The sequence below is a fragment of the Rhipicephalus sanguineus genome, chromosome 5, assembly GCF_013339695.2.
Source record: "Rhipicephalus sanguineus isolate Rsan-2018 chromosome 5, BIME_Rsan_1.4, whole genome shotgun sequence".
NCBI classification, from domain to species: Eukaryota; Metazoa; Arthropoda; class Arachnida; order Ixodida; family Ixodidae; genus Rhipicephalus; species Rhipicephalus sanguineus.
Window position 1 is genome coordinate 45,742,557 of NC_051180.1, and position 12,532 is coordinate 45,755,088.

The following is a 12,532-nucleotide window of genomic DNA, read 5'->3' on the forward strand; positions in this document are numbered from 1 at the left end:
GGCATTCGTACAGTGCAATACAGAACCGAAACCGAAACACAGCAATGAGCTCGTGCAGAGGGCACGTAGGAAGGCAAGTTTCAGCGCAGTCGCATTTTCAGCGCAATGTCTTTAGAATTACGTTTGTATGCATTTTCTATTAAAGGAACACACCACATAATACTTACCTAGTAATGTTATGCCTCAGATATGCGTAATGTTTGCTTTTTGATCGACAATGTACGCAAGTGTGAACCTAGCCAGCCGTTCAAGATGGCTGGCCCTTAGGCAAGTGGTTCAACTTTGGCCGAGTGGCTGAATCGTGTGACGTGTCGACAAACAGAAAGACAGATTGCGTCTAGCGTTACGCAATTTATAAGTATTTAGTTTATAAAAAGTCTCATGCGCTTGCGTTTACAGGTTCAATAAACTTTCCTTTGTGACCAAAATTTCTCCGTTTAAGTATCCCAAGAAAGACTATCGTCTTTAAAAGTAAACCTCACAGGACGTGCACCAGAAACGTAGCCAGAACTTTTTTTCAGGGGGGGGGGGTTCAACCATTCTTTTTTTATATTCGTGCGTGCGTGTATCTGTACACATGCAAAATCGAAAAATTTTTGGGGCAGGGGGGTTGAACCCCCCCCCCCCCCTCTAGCTACGCCCCTGACGTGCGCGGAAAAGTTATACTAGGGTATTATACATTTGCCTAAGACGACTCGAAGGCGAAAGCCATCACCTTTTTCACTGGCGTAGCCGGGGGGGGGGGGGGGGGGGGGGGGAGTAAGCTTCCCGAAAATTTTCAATTTTGAATGCTTTTGAATACGCGCACACATACAAACGCACGAACTACAAAAAGTACGGTTGAAACCCCACCCCCAGCGAGAAATTTCTGGCTATATACGCTCTTACACCACGTGGTTTCGCGGTGCCTCCGGGATAGGCCCATCTTTGACCAAGCGACGATATTACTAAACGATATGATTGAAGGAAAGGAGATGACCTTTAAGGGCTCGTTTTTCTTTGTTAGACACAATAATAATGAGAACTGTATAGGGGATGTTATTTGGAGTAATTCGGATATAAATGTGAAGAAAGTAAAGTGGACGAAAAGATAACTTGCGGCCGGCAGGGACCGAACCTGCGACCTTCGGCGGCAAGTTATCTTTTCGTTCACTTTACTTTCTTCACATTTATATTCGAATTACTCCAAATAACATCCCCTATACTTTCCTTGGCATTATTGTCTGTTAGTTCTCATTATTATTGTGTCTAACAGACGATATGATGTGATGACGTCATTATGTGACGTCACAAATTCTGGCGATCTGTGGCGTCATAGTGTTACGTCAACGCATGATGATTTTTTCGCATCATTCGTGTTGACGCCGACGGTCACTTTTCGCTTTTGATGAGGCATATCTAAGGCTTTCGTCTTAATAAGCGTGGACTGTGCAGAAGCTGTAGCCACACAGAGAAGAATGCATATATGATTGCGCCAGGCCCGTAGCCAGAGGGGGGGGGGGAGAGCGGTGCCAAGCCCCCCCCCCCCACCCCCCGAAATTTTGAAGTAGGTGTTTTGACCAAAAATAAATAATAAAAATAGGTGTTTTTCTCAAATAGTCAAGGTTTTCAGCAAGTGCCCCCCCCCCCCCCCCCCGAAAAAGATTCCTGGCTACGGACCTGGATACCGCCCGTAAGCGGCCGGCTAACGCGACCGGTCGCGGTGGTTGCGTCGGACTACGCGTGTACGTACGTGCTCGGGACTCTGGTTTCCGCGTTTGCCGAGCGCTAGAAGGTCAGCCAGGCGAATCGTACGCGTCATGGCCTCGCGCACTACAGACGGCGCCGCAGACCAATCGCAGCTTGAGTTACTCTATATACTGTATATATCGCAGCTAGAGTTACTGATACAGTAACTCTAGTTACTCTATATACTGTATATATCGCAGCTAGAGTTACTGATACAGTAACTCTAATCGCAGCCTCCGTCATTTATAACTCTTTCCCCGTGTGACGCTTCATCGCCGCGCAATTGGAACCGCAAGATAAACGTGTACGTTGGAGCTATGCGCAAACACATATCAAACGCAGTCATTACATATACAGTAAAGGTAAGTCCGGCAGCTGAAGCCCACAGGGCTTCAGCTGCCGGACTTTTCCGTGGTGCTGGGCAGGAACGTTGCATATCGACAACGTGTACACCGTTTCCATTCCCGTGAAAGGAACGAAAAGAATTCTTTGGAGCACTTTTAACTACGAACGTTAGCACCATTCCATACAGAAAAAAAAGGCAACGCACACACTCAAACCCTCCCATAAAACACACAGGATCCTTTTAAGGTGGTAGGCCACCTTCGAAAAATTTTCTTTCGCGAGGTCGATTTTTAGTTTTTTTTTTGTGCACGCCCAAACATTCAAAAATATGTTGCAAAAAAAAAATTATCCTCCGATCAACATTAGTTTGCGAGTTACAGCAAGTTTTTCATACCCCATGCTCGTATAGCGAAACCGAAACCACATTGCGTTGGTTTCGCAAGTAAGCGTTGTTTCGTCTATATTAATGATACAGTAAAACCTCGGTGATACGATCACGGCTCGTACGAACGGAGACGGCGAGTCCCGGCCGCAGCTGATTTCGTTCGCTCAAACCACGGCTGAGGGCAGCATTTTCGCGGCGCGCGATTGCGCTAGTCACGTGGTTCTTTTTGTATTTCGCGGGCTCTTTGCAGCTTGGAAAAAATGGTATATCTGAGACTTTCTTTATAGCGAATAATGCAGTTGGGGTTTCTGAAGACGCTCTCGAACTTTGCAAGCAGCATTTCTTGCCTAAATTCAATATTTAGCAATTTAGTTAAATAATCCTAATTAACAAATTAGTTAATTACAAAACAAAAATTTCTGTAGTGCACAAGGTGGCTGTCAGCAATTTGCAACTGATTGCACTCGCCTGCCTTTAATATTGCATTTTTTAACCCTTGGCTAAAGATAGCTGGGACACCCCATATATCTGTGCAGTGAACTAGAATAAAAGAAATTTATGGAATATTTTTGAATTCACTGCTGATTTTGCAAACACCTTCAGTCTAAATTGGCTCTTTTTCCCAGTCTTTCTTGGTTTCTTTAACATTACTTCCTTGATATTTACTCCATAATATTTATCCTAGTTCATTGCATTGCTTCAACCTTTAGTTACACAAATGCCAAAGCTTTATTAATTAAGCCACCCATCATCATCATCATCATCAGCCTGTCTACGCCCACTGCAGGGCAAAGGCCTCTCCCATGTTCCGCCAATCAACCCGGTCCTGTACTTTCTGCTGCCACGTTATACCTGCAAACTTCTTAATCTCATCTACCCACCTAATTTTTTGTCTCCCCCTCACGCGTTTGCCATCCCTTGGAATCCAGTCAGTTACCCTTAATGACCACCGGTTATCCTGCCGACGTGCTACGTGGCCGGCCCATATCCATTTCTTCTTCTTAATTTCAACTATGATATCCTTAACCCCCGTTTGCTCCCTGACCCACTCTGCTCTCTTCCTGTCTCTTAAGGTTACACCTATCATTTTCCTTTCCATCGCTCGCTGCGTCGTCCTCAATTTAAGTTGAATTTAAGCCACCCATTAGTCACTTATCACAGCTGGCGTCACTACCACTTTTAATGCAACTTTTGGCAAAGATTACTTCCCAATAAACCAATAATCAATTTTTTGCGCTATAAATGGCTCTGTAAGTTAAATAAGACATGCTTGTTTTTAAGAAAGTTATTTCAACGCGGGCTGCTCTTAGAAAAAAAATTTTTTGAGTGGCCTACCACCTAAAAGCCAGCGGGATTATTAAAGTATTAGTTATGAGAATTATGGGGCATATATAGTTTTTTAAGGGTATGTATGGATTGCTTAATAGTACAATTACTGAAAGTGCAATCTTGCCCTAGAGTCATTGAATTATCCATATCATAAGAATGATGGGGAGCAGATGATTTTTTAATTGTCCTGTTCAATGACCATAACATATGGTTTGGTTATCTTATTTTTTTGTAGCAACGATATTTGTTCTGTTTGCAAGGTAGCTACGAAACAGCAAAATGTTCACTGTGTTATCATGGATATTACCTTTAGTTGACTTGCTTTTAAATTAATTGACTTAGCAGCTGTACAGTTGTACATCAATCATGCCAAGGGAACAGTTAAAAAGTCTAAACTGAGTGTAGCAAATTCCAGATGACAAATTTGTGATGAACTGCATGTACTGCAATTGCTTTTGAGCCTTTGCTTCGTCAACCTGTGTTCTGAGGCAAGTGATATGATACTGGCTCTCTACAAACTAGCGATGGTGCTTACAGCTCAACCAAAAATATATGTGATTGAACGTCTCTTTCTGTCTTCACAGGTGAAAATGCCTGCGAAAAGACATCATTCCTCTTCCTGCGCAAAGAACTGCCAGTGCGGTTGGCCAACATAATGAAGGAGATTCACCTACTGCCAGAGAATTTGCTGAGTATGCCTTCTGTGGAACTTGTGAGAAGCTGGTAAGTGATGCAGGATTTGGATGTTCCCTGAAAGATATTTTGTTTGTCCTTTGCTTGACTCCACAGCACACCTCACTTCTGCATTTATGTAGACAACAAGGGCATTGTTATTAAGACTTCTGCATTGAGGCTAGCAAGGACGCTCTGGCCGATCTTGCTGTCATTCATTTGCCAAAACTAATGATGAATTTGTGTTTGCCATTTAGAATATATTTATGCCAGGTAAATGGAGGTACAGAGTCGTTTGTATTCTTTTGCCCCAATGTTACGTTATCAACAAAATGCCTTGTGATGGTGAGTTCTGCAACATTGCTGAGCACCAGCCATTGGCCATATGTGTAATAAAATAGCATTATATATGTAATGTTTGCATAGACAAAGTTATGTTTTTCTTTGTTCGTTTTCTCCTTGATGTGGATTGAAGTCCCATCAAGGAGATGAAGTCGATGAAGCAGGAGGCAGGCTGGAGGTAATAAAAACTTGAAGGTATATTGCAGCAAAATATTTACACTCATATGTACAGCTTGCCGAAGCACACTGATGATAACATAGACATCAACAGCGGCTTACTCTTCTACTTAACTTTTCTTAAGTTAGAGCCTAGAGCACTGTTACAACATACAACGAACAGAGTCTCACTGTTCGACCACCAAGTGGTTACGACCCAGACAAAAGCTGCGTCGTACGGAGTCTTACTGATCGATCAGTTAAGTGATTACAGCCTAGACTGAAGGGAAACGAATTCCATCCAGTCTTTAGTACCTTGCGGTAAACAAAAAATGGGGGGGGGGGTCCACTGGTGGTTCGCCTCAACATTCCCTTATCCAATCTGTTTACCCTCAGATTAAGCCACTCCCTACTGGGCTGTCCCTAATCTCGACAGCATTGTCTTTACAGTGTAGACAGGCGTTTTGGCACTCTTTCCCATCATGGCTCTCCCTCTCCTTATCTCACGCTTTCAGGGATTCTCACGGTCGAAATACATCGGTATTGTAGCCCTGGTGCATTCACGCCATCGTCCCACACTCATCGAGTTGAACCCACGGGGCCGGTCGTTAAACGGTTCCGGGAAACAAAAGGCATTTGCGTGACCTTGTGCCTCTCTCGCATTCGGACCTTGCATTGCTGCGAAAGCACGTGTCGGTTGTTAAAGTGTCCCCTCGAGCGACGGCGGAGAGCAGGAGATGTTTGCCCGCCTCATCTTCCCACGCGTTCGGGCCGCTCTTCCCCAAGCCGACCTCTGAGAAGAGGACGGTTGCAGTGATGGAAGTGCTGCTCCAATTGCTCCAAACTGCTCCAAAAGAGAAATGCTGCTCCATGCTGCTCCAAACCGTAATTATTGTTAGTAACTGCTCCGGACCTGCTCCGAAATGGTCTTGGTAAACTGAAAACAATGAACTTTAAGCACATGATCATCCAGCGAGCCTGAACTAAAGAAAAAAACAAGCTGTCTACTATCATTGTATACTCGTGGACAACTTTTCTTGTCAATGAAGAAAAGGCTGCAGAGCCAAACTACGCGTATGCTACCACTGAAGAATATAGTCCCACAATTGCGTCCACGTTTTCTGCGTGAGAATTAAAAACAACAACATTGCTCTATTTTATACGGGACACTGTTTGAAAGGAGGCGCAGCACGCACCAAGGAGATATAAAATTTATATTTGTTTTACTTGACGCAGTGTCAGTTCATGTTTTTGCACGTGTGAAAACGTTGCACCTTTTACGTGCACCTCACAATCAAAATAGCGTCTTCTTCTTCAGTTGAGCACTTGTCACCCTCTAGCTTTCCCAATGACTCGCCAAAGGAGCTTGTGATAAATTTCACTAACAAATGGCTGTCTAAGCAGACGAAGCAAATAGTATGCAATGTCATTATTCGACCATGGCCACTCGAATAATCGAACAGCCGTCACAGGAGATACGGATGGTTCACAAACTGAAACTAAATTCTAAACGCGTGCCAAACAGGACTACTTCGTGGAGCAGTACATGTGCAGTACCTCCGCCCTCATAGCCTTTCCTTCATTGCCAAGAAAAGTCTGCGAGTATAGTATGTGTAGTATGCTAGTATGGAGTTTCTGTACTAGCTCCATACTAGCATATCAACAATGCCACAAGTAGTTGCATTGTCACACTTGTCACTTTGTCAGCTCCGGCCTCATTTTTGCCACAAGAAATGGCAAGGCTGTTTTTTCAACCTATCTGCACTTAGTTTCTTGTTGTTGTCTTTTTTTTAGTTTTAAATGCAGGCTATTTTGGTCAATTATGAAAATAATAGATTGCTTTCCTCTATTACCAATTATAAACTGCTGTACGTGATTGTGGTTTCTTTTATGGTTTGGGGCTTAGCTTTATTGGTTTTATATTATTTCTGCCACAAGTACCCAAAAATTTAAGCATATAGCTCATCTTACTTAGTGTTCAGTGGCCACCCATCTGCTTAATTATTTGTTTATTGCAATTTGCAGGGATAACTGTATGTGCAATATGTTCAATAATAAGAATTAATACTTATGAGATGCTTAAATAATGCTTTAAACTCCAGGAGTAGTTTGGAATATTTTGCCATCTGCTCCAAAAATGCCAATAGCTGCTCCAAACTAGCATTTTTTCTGCTCCAGAATGTGCTCCAAAAATCAAAATGTCGCTTCCATCACTGCGGTTGCTTAACCGCAACCCCTGAGGGCCAACGGGGGAGACAAGCTGCTCAAAGGAAGCCGTTTGCTTTTCATTGATAATTGCACAGTCAAAGACCGTGCAGAGAGAGGCGAGAAAGAAGCTTTGTATATAACGTACAGTGCCGCGCCGTCCCTTCTGCACGATCAACTTATGAGCGGCAAAACATAACAGACAATGTTACACACAAAAATCCTTCATGCCTTCACTTGTCCCCACTATTTATATTAGACAGATCTAGTTGCTGTACGGTCCTTTATTTTTCTTATTCAGGATTGGAAGGTTACTTGTGTTCTTGAAAGACATGTCCTTTTTTTCTTCCAAAAGATTGTTGTTATGTAATGCATCTACAATAGAAAAGCAGCTCGTCTCACAGCCCATTCAAGGGTGTACTCAGCAAGGTTGTACTATCGAAACATTATATATATATATAATATGCATCATACAGAAGGCTCCTTTCTTTGTGTAGTGTATGCTCTTCAGGGGCCATACTTTCTAATAAGTTGTTTTACTTTTCATTCTTCTCACTATTCACCATTGTGCATGATGCATGATAAAAAAGGAATGGAAAATTTAATAGAATTTTACAATAATGCTGGCCATTGTTATCATAGCAGAATATAATGAACTCGGTTGCTTGCTCTTTTAGGATCATGAAATGAAGCATGTCTTCATTTCATTATGCTGGATGATTTAGGACACACTTCGCTGCTATAAGCCTGTATCTCACCGAGCAACAGTTTCATGCAGTGCATGAAAGCACTGAACAATGCTCCCAAAATTGTAAATATATGATACTGTAGTCAGCATTTTGTGACAGCCCGTGTACAGTATTCATTGTGTATCGCTGGTATTGTTCTTTGCAGGTATGAACGGAGCTTTCAGGAAATACTGGAATTTGAAAATGCTGGGAGCGACGATCAAAAAGCCATGACAAAGTGAGTTGCTACGAAAGTTCACTCCACACACAGCACGATGATTAATGCAGCGTCACTGAGTGGTGATAAATGTTCACTTAACTGTGCACCTGCAAAATAAATTGCTATGCAGGCTGTTCACTTTGGTTGAACACCATGTTCATTGAGTGTTTACTATCAGTACGCACGAAAATTTTGGTGCATTTGTAGCATTTTTACTTTTTTTCGATGTAGGAATCCATAGGCGTGCGCAGGGTTCCCCATATGGGGGGGGGGGGGCGAAGGTTCATCGCAGCGCCCCCCACCCTACTAAGTCAATGTATGGGGCAGATTTTGTGCCCCCCCTCTTAGGTGATTAGGGGGGGCGCCCCCCCCCCCTGCCCCCCCTGTGTGCACGCCTATGTAGGAATCCCATGTTAAAGTGCACAATGAGCAAGTTCTGTCATTCCAACATTTAGCTCTGAAAGCTTCATAGACTGAGCTATTTTTTTTTTCCTCATAAAGGGCTTCTTGGCATTTGAGGATAAGTCACATAATGGGGATTCTGTAGATAGCATAATTTCTAACATGTCACTTAGGCAGTCCTCTTTATATGTTTTCTGGTATTTGTTGTGACACATAGAGGGAATGGGCAAATGCTTATTTATAGTATGTCATATCTGCGCTGAAGTGCATCCACATTGCACCTACACACTGAAGCACGATACTCAACCTTGAGAAATGTGCTTCCTTTTGTTTTAGCATTTTGTCAGAGCCCTAGCAAAAATTCTGATAGAAAAACTGATAGGCTATCAGTTTATTGACAGGTGTATCAGTCTATAGTTGTATCAGTCTATAAGTGTATCAGTGTATAGGTGGATCGGTCTATAGGTGTACCAGTGTATAGGTGTATCAGTCTATAGGTGCACCAGTCTATGGGTGTACCAGTCTAGTACCATTCTACTGCATATAAGCCCACAAGTGAATCGGTGCTTAGCCGACTGGCAGGTGGGCCACTGCATTAGAGCAAGCAGGACACAGATGAACACAGAAATCAAACAAAATCTTTTATTTGATGTTCCATTGACTTCTGAATCTTTTGATTTCATCAAATCGTTAATTTTGTTTGCGAGCGCCTTATTTAGTATCTTCTTCTTTTGCTCGACCTCTCCAATTGGAAAATTGCTTTTCAAGAAATGGTTGAAGAAATCTGCATGATCAAAAACAAAGCAAATTATGGGCACTTCTTAGGTGACAATTATATGCACTCGAAACAGAGGAGTTAATATGACAAGGAAATAAATACGAGTGCTATCAGTCTGTTTTTTTTTAATTAGTTTGTTGATACTTGCATAAGTGTCCAGCTCCAGTAGACAAAAATACGAGGCTTGAAGCCTTAGTAAGTAGTTATAACACAAGTTGGCAGTGGAATCTCGGCTGATCTTACTATTATGCACAAAAATGCAGCCAACTACTTTCATAAACTCCAGTCAGACTGGGAAATTTTCCCTACCAGAAAGCACAGCGTATTTTTCTTTATCCAAGGGAGGTTTTGCCTCTCCCTTTGTCCGGTTAGAGGCTGTTCCAATTACACTCCACCCAACCAAGCCTGCCGTTGAATAAATGGCAATGGCCGCCTCACGAACAAAGCGGGTTTCGCTTTTTGTGCTCATGAGGCGGCTGTACAGGCCCTCAGGAATGGTGATCCCTTTGCCCAGATGCACCTATAAAACAAGTTAAAGATGATGTGCACACAACAATATGTCAATGCACATTTTCTCATTACAGCAAAGCATTATACCTTTAAGACAAAGCACACTAGAGTTTTACAATACCTCTCCGTCAGTGGGCACGTAATCGGCCTCCCTCGCACTTGTGTGGGCCACTTCAGGGCTGCCCGGGATCGCTGTGGTGGTACGCAGTGGCTGCACGGTAGCGGTGCGCGGCGGCTGCATGGTGGTGGTGCGTGGCAGCTGCACCGTGGCAGCACATGGCGATGGCAAAGGCGCAACTTGTTGTTCTGGCTTGCGGCTGCAGCCCTCGCACAGAACGAGGTTTTTTTTCTGCAATAAAAGAGTGTATGCAGAAACGTATGCAGCAAAAGAAAGTTAATCGCACCCTTAATTGTCACAGTAGCTTCCTAGGTCTCAGACTGAAGAGAGACCAGGGTGTGCAAGGCCAAATAACATAAAATAGAGCATGCAGTTGAGATATATGCTATGAAAGTACAATAATAGGTTGGGTGTCACATTTCAAAACCATGATGTGATACGGGGGACGCCGCAGTGGAGGGCTCAAGAAATTTTGACCATCTGGTGTTCTTTAATATGAGCACCATGCTGTGACAGCATGGAGAAGCATACTTACAAGTGATTAGAAAAACATGCCCGCATCACTTCTACGTATGATATATCAGCTTATATTGCATTCTGCTTTCAGCAAAATTGTACGCTATAAGAAAAGTGCAACTTACTGATGTATACAACACTAGCAGCAGTGCATGACAATAGTTTATAAGGAAATAATAATCAAACCTGTTTTGAAAATTTTGCTGCATAGGGCCTTTTCGAGCATTCTTATTCGGTCCAAGAGTTTTGAATTTTCGGCCTTCAGCATATTCACTTCTTCTTTGAGAAGTTCTTTCTCGGTCTTTTTTCCTCCCTCAGCATCACCAAACAGGAGGTCTCGCTGCTGCTTCTTAAAATGGCTGCTCACATCCTTCATTTTCTGTTTAACAGCAGCTTGACGCTGCGTTTCCTGCAAGTGAATAGACAATTAACCCAACATTATAATTTCACAGCTTATAGCTTGTTCGCAACTAAAAACAGGGCGTATTTGCGTCTTGAAGGAAATTTCAACAGCGCGGGAATAAACACGAATGCACGAAGAGAGAGAGCTGACTCGGACAAGCGCTTGTCTGTGTCAGCTCTCCCATCCGCGCTAGCAAAAATAATTCTGAACCAGTGACTTGTACAGAAAAAATGACTATAGGCTGCGCTCATACAAAGATATAAGAATAAAATAAATAGCTCTTCGGCATATTGCAACTTTACCCCCACCTGCAATAGCAAATACGACCGCACCGACGTCCGTGCGGTAGTGGAGCAGCGATGTTCTGATATATCTCCAATGGGGGGTATATCAGAGCAATGCCTCGTAGGAGGCATTGATTAAAGCATCGCTGCACCATGTGTGATACGGCACCACGTGCAGATCAAAATTGGCTGTCGGTAATAATTAGGCCGCAAAGTAGCACATCAGCTGCAATGTGAGCGATTGCAACTGACTGCACTTACTTCTTCAAACGATCCATCCACTTCATTTGAACTGCAGCTATAGGAGGAGTCGCTGCCAGGTCTTTGCGGAATGGAAGTTCGTTTTTCGGTAGCCTTCCTTGCATCGTCCTCGGTAGCTAAAAAAACATGACGAGTGGATAATTTCAGAATGACTGCTTCCTCATCTTTGTTTTTGTATTTGGAAAACAAAGAGGCGGTCATGCACTTACCGTAAAGCCTAATCACTTGAGCGCACGTGGTAGTGGTCGCAGTGTGTTTCATCTTTCCAGAAGACTTTGTACCATTTGCGAGGATTAAAATCGCTCGTATCGTTCGGCTTGAGGTGTTTACATGCAGCCACTGGGACGATTCGCTTTTCGTTGTCGTCGCGGAAACGAACGTACGCGAACATGCCGCCGAAGAAATGCACATGGACGCGCGCTACCACTCAGCAACACACACAACAAAAACGTATACGTACCAACGCGCTGTTCATGACGATGGCGCTACCATTTGTGGGTCTCAACAAAATGCAATTTCGTTTTTAAAAAACTAAGAAAATTTGCTTCATGTTTTTACAAGTTTACACGGTATTTTTTTTAACTCACCGTAAATAAAAAATAAACAACAATGAACATAGTGTCGCCTGGTTAGGGTGGCTAGCCTGGTGTCGCTCGCGTTGGTCCGTTGGTCGCATCATCATCATCATCATGGCCATCGTGATGGCCATAATGGCAATCGAGTGTGACCTGAGGAGCCCTACTTCGTTGCACGTTATCTCCGATGTTACATCATAGTTTATCATCGTTTCCGCGCCGCGCACCATCTTCAAGGCACGGCAAGCAGGGTGTGAATGTGAAGCCTCGGTCTATGCATCTTGGACCCGCTTAGATTGTTCATCGCGGCCTCACTTTGCGTGGACTCCATGAAGCGCGCTATTTGAAGTTCGCGTTCAATTCGACGAAAGATTGATTCAGCTCAACCACAGCCTCGATTAAAAAGAAGGAAGCGCTATTTGGAGCCTGGATCGCATTATGTAGTACCTCGGTCAACGAGCCTATATCAAAAAGCGGCGGAGGCGCAATCTGCCAGCCAGCCACGCTCTAGCAAGAACATTCCTCAGTCTTTAGCTGGTAACGGTGGTTCTGGAGTAGCGGCGTTCGACACTCGA

The 12,532-nt window shown here is 43.5% G+C and overlaps 2 protein-coding genes across 4 annotated transcripts in view; one reads left to right on the top strand and one right to left on the bottom strand.

Annotated features, from left to right (window-relative positions):
* LOC119393567 (pyruvate dehydrogenase (acetyl-transferring) kinase, mitochondrial) overlaps positions 1-12,532 on the top strand; it is a 57,386-nt gene that overhangs the window by 30,252 nt on the left and 14,602 nt on the right. Inside the window, exons 2-3 of the mRNA XM_037660669.2 lie at positions 4,372-4,510; positions 8,057-8,128. Of these exons, the coding sequence (XP_037516597.1) occupies positions 4,372-4,510; positions 8,057-8,128 (211 nt within the window). The remainder of the gene's footprint in view (positions 1-4,371; positions 4,511-8,056; positions 8,129-12,532) is intronic.
* LOC119393569 (uncharacterized) lies at positions 9,151-11,829 on the bottom strand. 3 transcript variants are annotated; one of them, XR_005183934.2, is made up of 5 exons: positions 11,592-11,829; positions 11,383-11,498; positions 10,621-10,843; positions 9,922-10,149; positions 9,151-9,810 (listed from the first exon to the last, which is right to left on the bottom strand). XR_005183934.2 is itself a non-coding variant. In XM_037660674.2 (4 exons), the coding sequence occupies exons 1-4, from the start codon at positions 11,791-11,793 to the stop codon at positions 9,974-9,976; spliced, it is 717 nt and encodes a 238-aa protein (XP_037516602.1). In that variant the 5' UTR covers positions 11,794-11,829; the 3' UTR covers positions 9,151-9,973. The 3 variants fall into 3 exon arrangements, 1 of the variants encoding a protein (XP_037516602.1); XR_005183933.2 differs by having other exon boundaries at positions 9,151-9,296; positions 9,600-10,149; XM_037660674.2 differs by having other exon boundaries at positions 9,151-10,149.